Below are 15,865 nucleotides of genomic sequence, written 5' to 3'. Positions count from 1 at the left end.
GTCTGTTGTTGTTCCCTTTCCCCTAACTTTTGTTCACTTGTCTGTCTTCAAATACTAAGGGCTGCCTGGAACAGGTCCCCTCCTTCTCAAGTGTTTCAAAAGCACTAGCATAAATTTGTACAAATATGAGAAAGTTTCCCTGGGTTTAACTACATTGACTGCAGGGTAGCAGAGATTAATTCCAAATAGCAGGTTACAAACTCACTACTCTAAGGAGGAACTTGGCCTCAAGTGTTTCAAGGGACACAGTCAACTTGACTTTTTGAAACTCCCGCTCCCCCCCCCCAAAATCCAGTAATGGTAGCATATCCTTCAAACAGGATGTCCTGAATTATTTTAAAATCCTCTACACATTAATAAGGCTTTTTCTGCCCCTGCTTTGTAGAACAATCTTTTGAACAAGGAAGAACCTAAAATAGGAGGTGAGCGGTCCGAAAGCGCAGGGACGCGCTCTATACCCAGGCTGCTGTCAGACTTGACAAGTAAGCAAACTGAACACATGCAGATTTCTTCGCTCGCCGATCTCTTTCACTGATTGTTATTTTAGGAGTTATCTGTGAATATTGGAGGTACAGAAATCTGATTTCCCAGTTGAAGATGTCTCTCTAAAGTAGGGGACGGGGGGGGGGGGGAGGCTGTAATCAAGGGGAGGAATTACGAGAATCAAAAGGGAATCGGGGTCACTCCGGAACTGGGTTGAGGAAAATATCAGGCAACGCCGCAGCCCTTCCGCCGGGCAGGCCAGGCAGCGGGCGTTGCGCACTCTCTCCAGTTCCCCTTACCGCCAGGCACACCGGGACGAGTAGGCAGATGACAACATGGAAAGCGAAGTATTTTTATCGCGGCTGTGCAGGGGGGAACGGCGGGCGGAAAGTGCCACTAGTTCCCTCTGCCCTGGGCCGCCCACACAGGGAGCGCATCAAAGGGAATCTCCCCTGGTCTGCGGCTTGTCAGCCCCGGGGATGAGCGCACCGGCCCGTCATGGCATTTTCACTTCTCAACGCGCTTACTCAACAGGCGGGCGGGGGCTCCCAACAAGCCGCCGCTTCTGCCGTGAGGTCACCGCTCCGCTATGCGAGCCCGCCGCCGCCCCCTGCTCCGCTCCATTGCATCAGGCAGGGGTATCCCCACAGCGCCCGGCCGGGGCAGCCCTTGGCACGGAGTCCGCGCCCTGCCCGCAGGGCGGCGCAGGTGGGGTCCCGGCTCCCCCCGCCCTGAGCACCAGGCGGCCAGCGCGGGGCGTTTGGCCAGTGCCCGGGGAGGGCAGGTGACCGCAGGCGCTAGGCATTCCCGAGCGGGGAATCACCGGCCGCCCCCGCGCCGGGGCACCGCGTCAGCCAGCCCGACAGCGGGCTGGGCGCTCGGTGGGAGAGGGTGCAGCGCGCCAGGCTGCCGAGGCACCTCTTGCCGGGAAGTTTCTCCAGCTTCCCCTTCGGCGGCACCCAGCTGCCCGCAGGCCAGCCCGGCAGTGGCTGCCGGCAGCGGCACTACCCGGTGCAGGGGCCCGGCCCCCGACCCACCGCGGCGGGCAGCCCGGGGGGGGGGGGCAGCAAGGGCGCAGCAGCGCTCGCTGGTGAGCGGGCTCCATCCCTGAGGTCCCCCGCCCCGAGGAAGCCAGGCGGGGGCGCGGCCCTCACGACAATGGGACTCGCCAGGGCTATAAATACCCGGCTGCAGCTATATTTGGCTTGGCCGAATCAAAGCAGGGACCCAAAATAGCCCCAGCACCGCGCGCGCGCGCGGCCGGCCCGCCGCCACCGCCGCTCAATGGGCTCCGCCCCCTCCCCCGCGCGATCGCAATCGGCTTACACAGCCCAGAGGCTAAATTTAGCAACACAGCTTGCGTCAATCACGCGCCTCTTGTGCGTCAGGTCTCGGGTCCCGCCCCTTGGAATGGAGCCCGGCGCATCGTGTGCAGGGATTGGGCGCGCCGGCAAGAGGACGGCGTTCCATAGTGACGTGTTCCCTCTGATTGGCTCCGAAAGGGGCTCGCTGTTTAAGAAAGTAGAAAAAATATCTAGTGTTGGGTAACCGCCTGCGGCCGGATTCCTCGCTTGGAGCCCAAGTGCTCCCTCTGTGAGATGGATTGGGAAGGGATGTGACACTCACACAGGAGATCGAGGGCTGGGGTCGCTGGGCAGTGCCCCGGTGGACTTCTGGTCCCGGACTCAGTGCAAGTTACATATTAAAAGCTCCGCTTGTTTCAGTGAGACTCTTACCCGCATGCACACGCGGATTCACAAAGACATCCCCCCCCTCTAAATAGCAAGCCAACCCATGTCTCCTTCAAATCAGAACTGCACCCCTCCCTCCGGAGAGGAAAAGCAAGAAAACCAGCTTCACAGGACTGAGTGCAGAAACCCTTTTGGTTCCCAGGAATTGTGTAATGTAGACACCAGAGGAGAAGGAGGATCGTGAATCCAGCCTAAACAAAGTGAAAGTGCGATCGGCATCTCTTCTTTCACTCCCTCCTCGTCCCTGCATGTGTGTGAGCAGCAGCCGCGGCTGTTTCATTCAAATTTGTATTTTCTATGCAGTTTGCAATGTCCAGCTCTTATTTGTTTGAGTGCAAATTAATCCACCATATGGAGAATTATTATGAAAAGAAAGTAAAGCCTCCTCCTGAGGCTACTCTCATTCACATTGCGAAGACGCGAGCAAACATAAAATCAGACAGAGCAACAATCATTTGTTACAATGGATAACTGAGAGCCCAGCTAGAGCGAAAGCCAATTGAGTTACAGCTACACCTATAAGCAAAAACAACGAGGAGTCCTGATGAAGTTTCCCGAAGTGACTGGTTTGTGACCCGAGCAGAGAGACCCAGCCGGGTATAATGAGATCCTTCAGAACCTGCGCCTTGTTCCTACACATTAAAAAGTTTCCTTTTACTTTTTTCTCTTAAACAGTTTTAATCATCATCAATAATAAGCGCGGTTTACAAGTCCAAAGTGTCGTCTGAACTTTACCTTATTAAATACTCTCTTATTTTGTCCCGAAATATATACGGTTAAGCAATGCTCCTGTGTGCAGTAACAGCATAAGGCATTGCTCTAATTCTTAATCCTGGCCATAGATATTATTGATAAATATCTAGACTGCCACTAACATTCCCGCGCCTCCTGTACTCAGACCCAGCCTGCCAGCCATATCCTCCCTCTCCCCTCCTGGTAACGCCTCGCAGGTTGACAGCACTCTGAAAATTTAAGCAGAGCGTCGCAGCCAGATGCCGGCAGTGTAGGTGCGGGGCCGGGGCTTTCTCACACGCGCCGCACTGTACCGAGGGAGAGACTCACAGAGTCTGGGGCGGGCGGGGGGTGGGCAGTAGCGTCAGGCTCCCATGGCGTCACTATTGACGTCTCGCATTCCAGTCGCTCTATGGCGAGGCCGCTAGGGCTCCTCTCACATAAATGACGTTCAGAGAGAGGGAGAGGGAGAGAGCAGCGGCAGAGGAGTCTCCTTCCTCTCTCGCCTCACACACACAGAGATAGAGACAGAGAGAGAGACCCAGGGAGAGACAGAGGCAGATCTCTATCACTGAGCCAGCGCATATAAACAAAGGCACATTGCTGCAGCGGGCTGATCATCACTCACTCTCTCGCACACACGCTCCACTCCGGAGCACCACCAGCAGCAGCAGCAGCAGCAGGCTGCTCTCAGCTCCTGGTCTCTCAAGCCTCCGTAATCCTTTCCCATGACTCGGGATAGCGCAGCCTCCAGCTGTACAGCCTCCAAGAACCTCTTGGGTTTGCCTTTTATAATTTTGCCACTGGACGGAGCCTACATGCACATTTAAGGAAACGGGCATTTACAAACTAGATGTAAAGACGGAACCGCCACAGCAATCAAGTATGTATATATGAATGGGAGAGAGAGAATGTGGATGGACTTGGTAAAAGTTGTGCTGCCGGTTATATTGCTCTTGAAATGACAACTGTTTGTGATGAACACCAGTGTTACTAATCTAACATGCTGGGGGCTGTACCCTGGAACTTTTACTCCTTTCTGTCCTGGGTGGATATATGTTTGATGCTGTTTTGTTAGCCCGTACTTGAGACTTTTCCTCTCCTGAGCAGGAGAGCTGGGTTTCTGAAATAGAAGCCTCAGCCGAAACTAAGGTATTTCTGCTAGTTGTTGTCATGGAAATGATGCTGCCGCCGGCGGTGGGGAGTTTGCAGCTCGGGTGAAGCGAAGAATGGCAGTCAATTCGTTAGTCTCTAAGATGCCACAAGTACTCCTTTTCTTTTAGAGTAATTTGTCTCTTCCTTTAACTGTGCTTGGGAAATAAGTGGTTTTGTTTGTGCAAGTTAGGACTAATAGGGACTGCAGGGTAGGTTGATCTGATCTCGCTTTAGGAGAGAACAAACAAACTGCTGGAAGAGTTCGCCGAAGAGGTAATTGTTGGAATGTGGCATATTGTAATGAAATGAGATGGGATCTTTGCTAGGCACGTCTGCCTGGCAGATGCTCCTAAGAAATTTGCACCTTTCCCTTTGGAGGTCATAGATTGTAATTACTTACTATACAGACCCAGCACGTGTGTCACAGTACAGAGGAGCTGCATTTCACTCGCTGCCTTAACTCGCTGTATAACTGTCTCTCTTCCTAACTGTGCAACAGCGCCTGTCTTTGAACGAATCAATAACATATTGTATACTGGGCATTCAAGTGTGGTATATCGTGGGCAGCTATTGGTCTGCAGTATCGCGATACTGCGCTGTCCCGGTGGCGGTATGGATCGTCTAAACTTACTTACGTTGTTGAGAAGTGTTGTTTGGTTTTCACCCTATTTTGAGCTAAAGGATTTAACTCCCAAAGTTTTCCCAAATAAAGGGCGGAAAATGCTATTTTTAGGGGGGCGGCGGGGGGTCCCCTGCGAGCGTCACTTTCAAATAAACTTCTGGAATTAGTCACTGGAATTCTCTCCAGCCTGCTTCAGCTTATTAGCTTCTTCCATTCATTTTCTTTTTTTTCTCCGTGAGGACTGTTGTATGTTAAATTCTTCTTGTCCCAAGGATGACACACTGAGAGCGAGAGGCTGAGAAACAGAGAGCGGCCGGGGCCGCGCAGAGATGAAATTGACTGAAGTTGCACGCTATTTGCTGGAGTTCCGTGGGTCGGTTTGATAGTTACGGAGCGATTAAATTACAAACTAGCCGCTACTCGACATGCAACTAAAACTTTAATTCAGTGACGCTTCCCCTTCGCGGTCCCTCCCGGGGTAAAGGAAGGTTTCGAAACTCAGCTGAAGAGCCACAATCACAATGGAGCATTTCACGGTTTCCTCCTCAGATTACCTTGGGGGGGGGGGGGTGTCACTTGGGGCTGAATGTAGAGTGTAAGGAGGAAAAAAGGCTCTTTGACAAGGGTAGTTATTCCTTCCTAATTTACAGCCCTCCAGGCTCTGTGCTCCTGGCTCAGCGGCTGCAGTCTGGAGGAGTGTTGCATGTTTGAAGGCGCAGAGAGTGTCTCTAGGTAACCGGCGGCTTTGGGGGAGGAGGGGAGCCCTGGGGCGCTCAGTGCAGTGGGAGAAGCGGCCTTGCAAGCGCTGGCCCAAGAGCAGGGAGGGATGGAAAAGCCCGGGAGAAGAAGAGAAGAGCAGATGAGCGTTTGACACCCCGAGCGCTTCGCGGGGCATGATGGCAAAAGTAGGCGAAAGTTCCCGGCCAGGACTCGCGCTAATAGACACAAGGGGGGGGGGGTCTCTCCTGACACGGGCGGCGATGTTAGTGCCTCCCCGCCGAAATGCAAAGCCTCCCCTCTGATACGCAGGTGTTGGCTTCAAGAATAAGCGTGACAAAGCCAAACCAGGTAAGAGATGAGCCACCGCAAAGCACCGGGGGGGAGGAGCGAGGGCAGAAGAGGGCGCAAGGGCGGCCGAGCCTTCGGGGGACAGGAGACAGGCCGCTGGTTTTAGGGCTGCACTTGCTGAAGGAGGGGGGGTTGTCAGTAGGCTACGAGGACAGCAAACGTGCTGGAGCCCTCCAGGTGCTGAATATTATCGGAAGAGGGAAAGGAACTTCTCTAAAATGGTGTAGTTATTGGATGCCCGCCCCGCTGGGGGGGTCTCTCACCCCAGATTAGACTAAAGCCTCGCTTTTATACCGTGTGCGAGGGGCGCTGCAATCCCGAGGCAGGGCAAGAACAGAAGCTGGCATTGGGGCTGATCTAGGTTTGGGGGCTGAGCTGGGGCTGATCCCCGCGATTCCTCCACCCCCCGGGGAGAGGGCGAGCGCCGACCCTTCGGGGACTGCACGGAGAAGGCAAGCTCGGGGGGGGGGGTAAGAAATCCTTTCAGTTCACTGCAAGAGCCTGTCTACCTTGGCCATACCTGTCCTCTGGCCTGGATCCACCCGGATTTAAACTTCCTGCTGGCCTGCCGAAAATGCCCCCACATGTAGCACAAAAAAGGACCAAGCCAGTTAGAGGGAAAGTTGCTAAACATTTTCCACGGCGCCTTTCTCTGTGCGTTTTCGCTGGGCGAAAGGAGGCGGCTTTCTTGGCTTTACGCCCAATCCGATCCCGATATTGCCATAACGTTGCTACTGACAAAATCGTGTGTAAACTTCCTTTCCATGGCACCTTCCGACTCTTCCCCTGGCGTCCTGAGCGAGAGAGAAGGCGGGGGGGGGGGGGTGGCAGCATTAGGGCTGGAGTTTTCCTAACCTCTGGGGGAAAGGCTGCGACCTGCTTTCCGAGGAACACGAGAAGCCCCTCGCCGGTTTGGGGGGGAGCTGGGGCTGAACTGTACATCTGTCTCTCCCCTCCCAGTTCCCACGTTAACGCTCTTATCCCAGGCTGCAGGTGGCCGAGCCGCGGCTTTCCCTTCAGAACCTGCCTCCCATCGCCGGCTCTGCGGCTCGCGTTCAGCCCCACGGCGTGATCTCAGCCCGGGTCTCCGAGCCTGGCTCCCGCGAGCGGCTGCAGACCGCCTTGTGACTCCCGACCTCTCTCTTTCCCCGCTGTGTGACAGAGCCCGGTTCGGAAGAGCGCCCCACGCTGAGTCCCGGCTCCAAACCCGGACCCGCAGACCGGCCCCAGCCACCCCGCACTCCGCCTCCCCCTGCAGCCTCCGCCGTCCAGACGACCAGCCCCACCATTCAGCGAGCAAGATACCCTCCAGGTAACAGACACACCGCGGCTGGGGGGCCCCTGCCCGCTCAGAGCCCGAACACGTATTCAGCCCCGAAGTACATGGTGTAAATGCAGAGTCGCTCCTCTGAAGTCAATGGAGTTATTCTGGGTTTACACGTGCGGAACAGAGAGCAGAATCCAGACAATTGGCTTCTCCCAGCAACAAGGAATTAGTGGAATCGGAGTGAGAATAAAGTCTCCTGCCAATACGCCGAGCTTCTTTTGCAAATGCTATCAACAGTTTTAATATTTTCAAACTCGTAGGGCCAAATTTCGCTCTTGCAATGCCATTTCGCTTTGAACAGGGCGCAGGGAGTTTGCCTTCGAGAAGATTTTGGTCCCCGATTTAATTGCATGGTCATTCAGAGACTGTATTTAATAAAACTTTTACTGTTATGACTGAATCCATAGGAATTAAAAGTCCCTGACCAACAATGTGTAAAAATTGAAAGTGAAATGGGTGGGATGTTATGGTGAACATTAAACTCGTATTCTCATGTACCATTCTTGCAAAGATTTCAGAAAGGTTAGTGCCTCTGAATGTTCCTAATCAGATTTTTTATTGATTCATCTTGGTCTTGCTAATACATCTTTTTAAAACGGGGCTCGTGATTATTTTAGGTACCTTGTGTTAAGAAATAATAATAATTAAATTGTCACGTTATTATTTATTTTTGAGGAAAACTAATCCCAGTGCTTAAAGTAGAAAGAAAAAAACAGGGGTTAGAACTAGTCAGTAGATCACACTGGGAATCAGGCTAGTAAGAGGAGTTCTGCAGATCCGAATAGATCCTTACCTTAATTCTTTCCTCCTTCTTTTCTTCAAATAGGGTTTAATGCAGATTTCTATTTCCTTATAGCAAATTTAGCATAATAGTTTCTTAAAGTGAAATAGTCATGTTATATTCAGTAGTGCAGGTATTCTTGCTGAAGAGAAGAGGAACAGCAGGTCATCTCTTATCAACGCCTGCTCCTATTCAGCACAGGCAGAAAATCCTTCTCCTTCACAAGATTCTGTGTCAACATGTGAATTTGTGACATTATTTTTCTGCTTGTTAAACTGCATTTCTCAAAGAATTTTCATTGGAGGTGTATGGAAGGAGTTTCATTTCCTTTTACTCTATTACCATATAAGCAACATATTTAGGAAAACCAGTTGTTTAACTTCCCTTGTTTGATAATATCACAAGTTGACACTGAGTTTTCTTTCTTAATTTGCATTAGTTCAACTGTGTATATGCACCCAGAGACTGGCAGGCACATTTTAGAAATAAAAATAAATAAGATTTTTGAGGTAAGATTTATGAAGATTTTGTCCTATTTTTTAAAAAAATATATAGTATTTGGATATATAAATAAAAGTAGTCTTCAAAGAATCATTTTAGGAAACAAAAGCAGTAATTTTCTCCCACGTTTTTACAAAGTTCCTTGAAAACTTGAAAAAGCTGGTCTTTCTTCTGACCTGAAAATACAATAATTAAAATCTGTTCTTAATTTAAATGTGTTTCTCTACAAATTAGGAATTAAAAGTTTATTTAATAGAAATTAATTTGATTATTGTGTGAGAGTTTCTAGTAAATGTTTTAAGAAACCAAAGTAAAGGGACTTCTTAAAATATCCAGGAAGAACAGCTACCTTTAACCTTTAGAAATGTTTGTATGTATCATTTATCCAATGCCTCTGGAATATGAATTATACTGGTTATAAAGAGATAAACTAGTCCTAATTTTGAAATATATTTCCTCCAAGGGTAATAATACTTCTTTACTTTCTCAGGTTTTCCATGTGAAAGCATTTCCCTAACTAATAATAAGATGTATGTTTTGTCAAAGTGAAACTCAGTGACTGCCTTTAGCTTCAATTGCAAATACTGGGCTTGAAACCTGTAGTGCTTAAGCAGGCAAACCTCATACAGATTGCTGTATTGGGTCTGTGAGCAATAAAGTGAAGAACAGAGAAGTGGAAAATAAATAAATAAATAAACTCCTTGTGTGAGTGAACTGGATTTACTTTCATGACGCAATGTAAAAAAAATACAGGACTAGTATCAACCTCAACCTAGATCTCCTATAGCAATCGGGACAGAAATACAGTGTACTTTTGCCTTTACATTCTAAAAAACGTTAGGGTCTAAAGGGCATCTTTTTTAGCAGTCCTCCCTATAATGGGGAGTTCTTCTTAAAAGCTGATGGCAAGATATCCCCCTTAATTATGATCTGATCAAAAATACAGTATGTAGGCTCTAGGTCAAGTAAGAAGTATTTATCTTCACAGCTCCTAAGTAACAGATACAGTGATTTGAGTTGTGTCTTTGAAGTACACTGTAGACAATACCTTTATATACATAATAGACTGTGATAGTGTGGTTTTTCCGTTATGAAAATTTTATGGCATAATTGCATGTATTCATATACTGGTTTCATGCTTCTTGTTTAATTCTCATTGACATCTATGTCCGTTAGGCAGTAGAGCTAGGGCAGTTAGGGCCAGCTTCTGCTCTCACTTACACCAGTGTAAAATTGGGGTAACTCCAGTAATTTCAACCAACGTAACTGAGAGCAGAATGTGGCCCCATATGCATCTAATACATATTTCTTCTCAAATACTGAGTACTCAGAGGAAATTTATAACTCCCACATTCTGGCAGTGGGTGTCTAATTTCTCTCCGTGAAATGCAGGAAATCACCATAAAAGGCTAAGAGAAATGTAAGTGATGACCTGAAGCTGCAGCCGCAGCGTGGTTATTGTTTGTTGTTGTTGCTAATGGCCCCTTTTGCCCTTGCAGATATGCCCTGTGTGCAAGCTCAGTATAGCCCTTCACCTCCTGGTTCGAGTTATGCAGCTCAGACCTACGCATATGGCTCAGAGTACAGCTCAGAGATCATGAATCCTGACTACACCAAACTGACCATGGACCTGAGCAGCACCGAGATCACTGCCACCGCCACCACCTCCCTGCCCAGCTTCAGCACCTTCATGGAGGGTTACTCTGGCAGCTATGAGCTCAAGCCCTCCTGCCTGTACCAAATGCAATCTGCCTCCTCCAGCCAGAGGCCCCTCATAAAAATGGAAGACAGCCGGCTACATAGTTACCACTCCTCACTGCCGCCCTCCACAGATGAAGGGATGCCCAGCACCTCCATGTACTTCAAGCAGTCCCCGCCTTCCACGCCCACTACTCCCGGATTCCCTTCTCACCAGGCCTCCATGTGGGATGAACCCCCACATCCGCTGCAACCTGCACAGACCTGCATGGCCCCCAGCCACCTGATGGACTCTGCCCCTATGAAGACTGTGCCCACCCGCTTCCCCCTCTTCCACTTCAAGCACTCGCCACCCCACACGCCTGCAGCTGGTGCCCACATGTGCTATGACCCTGCTGCCCTGAGCCTGCCTCTGGGATCTGACAGACCCACTGCCGGTCAAACCACTATGGAGAACCATCCTTATGGGCTCCCCCTGGCCAAAAGAGCAGCCGCCTTAGCCTTCTCGCCACTGGGCCTCAATGCAGCCACTTCCAGCCTGTTGGGCGAGAGCAGTGGCAGCAGCAGTGGCCTGCCTTCCCCGCCCAGCAGGAGCTCCTCATCTGGAGAAGGCACTTGCGCTGTGTGCGGGGACAATGCTGCCTGCCAACACTATGGGGTACGGACGTGCGAGGGGTGCAAGGGCTTCTTTAAGGTGAGAACCGTATATACTTACACACAGACGCCAACCCCCCATCCCAAGTCATCCCCACACCATTCACGCTAACCACTGACTGCTTCGGTTGTTGTTATGCTGATAAGTTCACCCAGAAAAGTTAGGATGATTCTGTGAGCCAAGTGTATATTAGAGTGAAAACCCACCATCTGGGTAGTGTGGTGGGGGAAGGTAGACACCAAGTGACTATTCATACAAAGCCAAATCATATCTTCCAGAGGATGTAGTGTAGAGATTGGGCTAGTTCTCACCCAGAGTCTCAGGGCGTGGCTACACTGCAGGTTAGTCTGCACCAAAGGGGTGTAAATTTTAGTGCACATTAGTATGTCATGCACTAACTGGCCTGTGGGACCCTACTGCCGTGCACTAAAAGTTCCCTAGTGTGCGTTAATGTAATCCCGGCCATTTCAAAAAGTACTAAGAATGCATGCTGTGCTAGTCAGTGTGCAACATGCTAGTGTGCACTAGAATTTATACTGCTCTGGTGTGGACTAACACACTGTGTAGACAAGGCCTCAGTTGGCTGAATCACTGGAGCTAAACTGATATACACCAGCCTAGTGTCTGGCACATAATGACTTTCCGTGGAGTGCAGGGCAACTATTTCAGGAGCTTCTCTTGAAATAAATCTAGCTGCATTTATTTTGCTCTCAACAAATTGGACTTTTCTGGGGCATTCAGACTAATTAAATATTTTTAAAACAAGGCATGAAATACAGATGTCCCGATAATTCAGCTAGTAGTAACAGTGAAAAGTGTAACCTCTCTCCATAGGGTAATCCAAAGAAATGTAGATTTAAGGACATGCCAAGGAGGCAATTGAGTCAATGTATGTTATAAAACAGAACATTTGTAATGCTAGGAAGTTGCTGCTTGACTACAACTATTTAGTTGAGAAACCAGTGAATTCTGATCTGTGAAAGGTATTAAGTAGTGCAATGACGAAGCACTATTCAGTGCCTCAATATTAGCTCTGAGACTAACTGAGAAGGTTCTGGGTACAGGTAATACATAACGTATTCACTATGAAGAAAAATTCTGCTTATGCTTTCTGGGTTTATGTATTTTTTTGTTTGTTTTTAATGCTAGGTTTTAGTATTTGTTTTTGCTTTTTACAGATCGTATGTAAGGTTTCAGTTTACTCTTACAAATGGCATGTTTAAATTTAGAGCTTGCAGTAGATCTTAGGGTTTGATTTATTAGTATCAAGGTTGAAGGTTTGATTTAGTCAATTTCTTTCTGTAAAGATCGGAGACCTGCTCCTGTTTAAGTTAATGGAAGTTTTTGCATTGGCTTTGATAGGAGCAGGAAGTTTAAAACATTTTTTTATTGCACTTACTACTAGTAACATTACTCAATGATAATACTTTTATAATATGGTAAAAATACACATATCTATTAAAACTCTTAGTTGATTAAATATAATTAGAATAGGTACCAAAAATCATCTGGGAAAAGTAGCTATGAAGTTCCTACTCCTGTGGAAGTCAATAGCTAAACTGCTGTGAATTTATATGGGAGCAGGATTGGGCCCTAAATTTACAAAATTATTTTCCAAGTACAAGATGCAATTGTCATTTAAGTGGTGAATGATTTGATGTGTTTCTTATTTTTATTACTTTTGATCTTGTCCTTTATTGCACAAGGAACACAAATGTGAAAGAAATAACATTTTTCTACATAATTTCATATTGATGAAAGATTCAGTTTATAATGTCACAGTAATTATGAATTTTATTGTGGTTGCTTTTAAGTCTTTGCTATTAATTGCTCATCTGTGGTGAAATTGAGTTATTTATTGAAATAGCATTGATTTTAAATATTAAAACACATTACACTTTTTGTACCAATATCTGCTTTATTCTTTTTCTAGTCTTAACTTATTTTTATAAAATCTGAACTATTTGATAGTTTTCAAAATTATTTGTTAGAATATAAATGTAGGATTTTAAAAATAAATTGGTCAGCATCTCTCCAAACATTTGTTTTATAGCTAAGCAAGTGTCAGTATAAATATAATTCCATTCATTTACTCCAAAATAAGTTATTTTTCCATGAGAGTTAACTAAATTGTGAAAGGTTTGGGGGTTTTTTTGGTTTGGTTTTTGTAGTTTTGATTTCATCTGTACTGATTTTAATGGCTAGCAAAACCAGTTATTGTGATATTTGACTAACAACAGCGATAGCAAGAGAAGTACATACCAGATTATTTTGATTCTATTTTAATAAGGTCAGTAATAATCAGGGGAATGAACCAAGTAGAAAATTGTTCCCAATGGGATATTAAAAGCGGAGATAATCTAATCCCCAAAGGTAGATGCGATGACCTGGTAATTTCAGATATGATTTTATCATTCAAAGTTGGCTGTCTCCTGAGACTTGCTTCAGAACAATCCTAGACAATTTTCATTGTCAGCAGCTAACACCAATAAAACTGTTTTTCCTCCAGGCTAGTGTGTTAGGAAATTAATTTTATCTAATTATACAAATTGCACTGTCGCTTTTCACATTGTAATTAAAATACATCTTGTCAGGTCCTAGCTCATTCAAGAAACTATCAGTTGACTATTTCTGCGTTGCATTTTCTCAGAGAACAGTTCAGAAAAACGCAAAATATGTTTGTTTGGCAAATAAAAACTGTCCAGTGGATAAGAGACGTCGTAACAGATGCCAGTACTGCCGCTTTCAGAAGTGTCTCAGTGTCGGCATGGTTAAAGAAGGTAAGGAACATATGCTATCATAAGCACAAATATCTGAATATTAAATTTGCTTATGTTAAAATATATAGATTTAATTTTTATGAGGAATTTTATAATGGGAGGCTTTTTAGTTTACTTACCTCCAAAGCGTGGGTATATGCAATATATGTAAGTTGTTTTTTTTCTTTTTCCAGGCGTTAGGTTTATAATATCTGGATACTCTGGAACCACAGGTTCAAGAACTGCAAGGTCATCAGAGGAAGATATTTTCCCAGTGACCCTGGCCAAAGTTTCTCCTCCCTTTCCTGCTGTACAGTGTGCTGTACTGCAGTTGGCTGCCACCTCACAGAGGGGCTGCATTACATTGTGTCCTGCGTACCTTTACATAGGGCGCTGGTCTGTTCCCATGGAATTAAATATAAGGTTTGCCATTGATTGTAATGGAACCAGGATTGAATCCTGCAAATGCTTAAGTATGTGAGTAGTCCCACTGATGGAAGTACTCACATGAGTAAGCATTTTCAGGATCAGGCCCATAGCATGTGAAGTGTTTTAAGGAAGCTAAGAATTATTCAGTAAGAAGGCTTAAATGTACATTATTCGTATAATTATTGGGGTTTGTATTTGTGTGTGTGCGTGCAAAACTTAAACATACAGGGACAGAACTGGGGTTACATAAAAAGGGCGCTGGTCAGATGTAACATTGCTGGCTACAAGTCTGAGCTTCACACTGTTTTATAATATTCACTTATATCTCTGCAATTAAGGATGGCAGTGATCTATCTATCTAAATGGAAGCATATTATGGATTTTGCCGGACTAATCATAATTAAGAACTAACCTGGTGCTCATTTGTGGTTGTAGCTTTTTGGTGATGTCTTTGTGGACTGATTTTTGTTCTTCTTTAATCAGTTGTCCGTACTGATAGCCTGAAAGGGAGAAGAGGTCGTCTGCCTTCCAAACCAAAGAGCCCTTTACAGCAGGAACCTTCCCAGCCCTCCCCACCTTCTCCTCCAATCAGTATGATGAATGCCCTGGTCCGCGCTTTAACTGACTCCACACCCCGAGAGCTTGATTATTCCAGAGTATGTTTTATGATTTTTTGCATAGAAATAATTGCTAAATTGTATTTTTTAAAATTTAACAATCAGTACATTGAAATGAGAGAAAACTGTAAAATTTAGATAAAGTAATAACTGACCCAGTGCCCTATTCCAGGTGTGTCAGCACTGACTTAAATGGAGTTACACTGGGAATTAATTTTAGCCTCTATCTGTTGTGATACAGAGTTTAAGACACAAGACTATCTGCAGTACTCCCCACAGGTGTGCTAAAGCAAGTGTGCATAGGTAAATAGGGCACTGTTCCCGCAACAGACTGTGCAGAGCTCCATTGACTTTAACAGGACTCAGGGCAGACTCCGGGATGTGCTCCTGTGCGGTCAGTTGTGGGATTGGGGTCTTAATTTCTAGTTTGGAAAACCTAACTGCTTTTCTCATATTCAGATAGATGGGTTATGAGAAGTTATACCTGGTTGTTGAAACAAATAGGCATCCAGCTCTGCTCCAGTTAAAATCAATGGGAGTTTCACCATTGTTTTCAGTAGGAGCAGGATTGGACCATTGCATCATACAGCATGCATATTAGGTTGACGGAGTAAATTACAATGATACTGACCTCCTTTGTAATGTGCTTTGAGACCTACTGATGAAAAGCACTATATAAGAGATAGGTATTATTTATTAATCCAAGTCTGTCGAATAGTTCTTTAAATCAAACTGAAAAAAATAATTGAAAAAGCAAAGAATTCTCATATATTGTAGATTTTTGTAACTTTATTTTTATATATTTATTTTATTTAAATAATGATGAGCTATTTTGTTATCTATTGCAGAAAATAGGCTATAGCTCACCTGCACTTATTAAAATATATGATTGAAATTCCAAAACAAGGAAAGAAAAAACACATATGTGGAAAATCATGAACAAATCCCTTTCTCTTTATTAAATTTTACTAAATATGAGACTGGTCAAAACAACATCACTCTATGCAGCCAATGCATCATTTGCTATTAAGAAGATTCTATATATTCTATTTTATATATATTAATAACCTTTCCATTTATTTGTAATTATATTGACATTCTTTAATAATTATAGGCACATTACAGATGCTTTTCTACAGGCTAATCTATAGTTACCTATAGAATTTTTTTGCTCTGTTTATTAAGCACCCAGTTTATATTTTTGTCTGATGATTTTTAATGGGAGAATGCATTGGGTATATTTTCATTTATTTTAACTTTCCCAAAACACATTGGGGCCTGAACCTA

General features: G+C 45.7%; 1 protein-coding gene across 2 annotated transcripts in view; it reads left to right on the top strand.

Annotated features, from left to right (window-relative positions):
* Nucleotides 1-3,408: 3,408 nt before the first annotated feature.
* NR4A3 (nuclear receptor subfamily 4 group A member 3) overlaps nucleotides 3,409-15,865 on the top strand; it is a 33,774-nt gene continuing 21,317 nt past the window's right edge. The window contains exons 1-5 of one of the 2 annotated variants that reach the window (XM_074945132.1): nucleotides 3,409-3,849; nucleotides 6,974-7,123; nucleotides 9,920-10,812; nucleotides 13,424-13,553; nucleotides 14,445-14,617. In XM_074945132.1, the coding sequence (XP_074801233.1) occupies nucleotides 9,922-10,812; nucleotides 13,424-13,553; nucleotides 14,445-14,617 (1,194 nt within the window). In that variant the 5' untranslated portion in view covers nucleotides 3,409-3,849; nucleotides 6,974-7,123; nucleotides 9,920-9,921. Of the gene's footprint in view, nucleotides 3,850-5,679; nucleotides 5,812-6,973; nucleotides 7,124-9,919; nucleotides 10,813-13,423; nucleotides 13,554-14,444; nucleotides 14,618-15,865 lie in introns of those variants that run through there. The other variant, XM_074945133.1, reaches the window with a different exon arrangement.

This window comes from Natator depressus, chromosome 2, assembly GCF_965152275.1.
Source record: "Natator depressus isolate rNatDep1 chromosome 2, rNatDep2.hap1, whole genome shotgun sequence".
NCBI lineage: Eukaryota > Metazoa > Chordata > Testudines > Cheloniidae > Natator > Natator depressus.
Note: the sequence above shows the minus strand (reverse complement) of the source record. Positions and strands in the feature narration are given on the sequence as shown.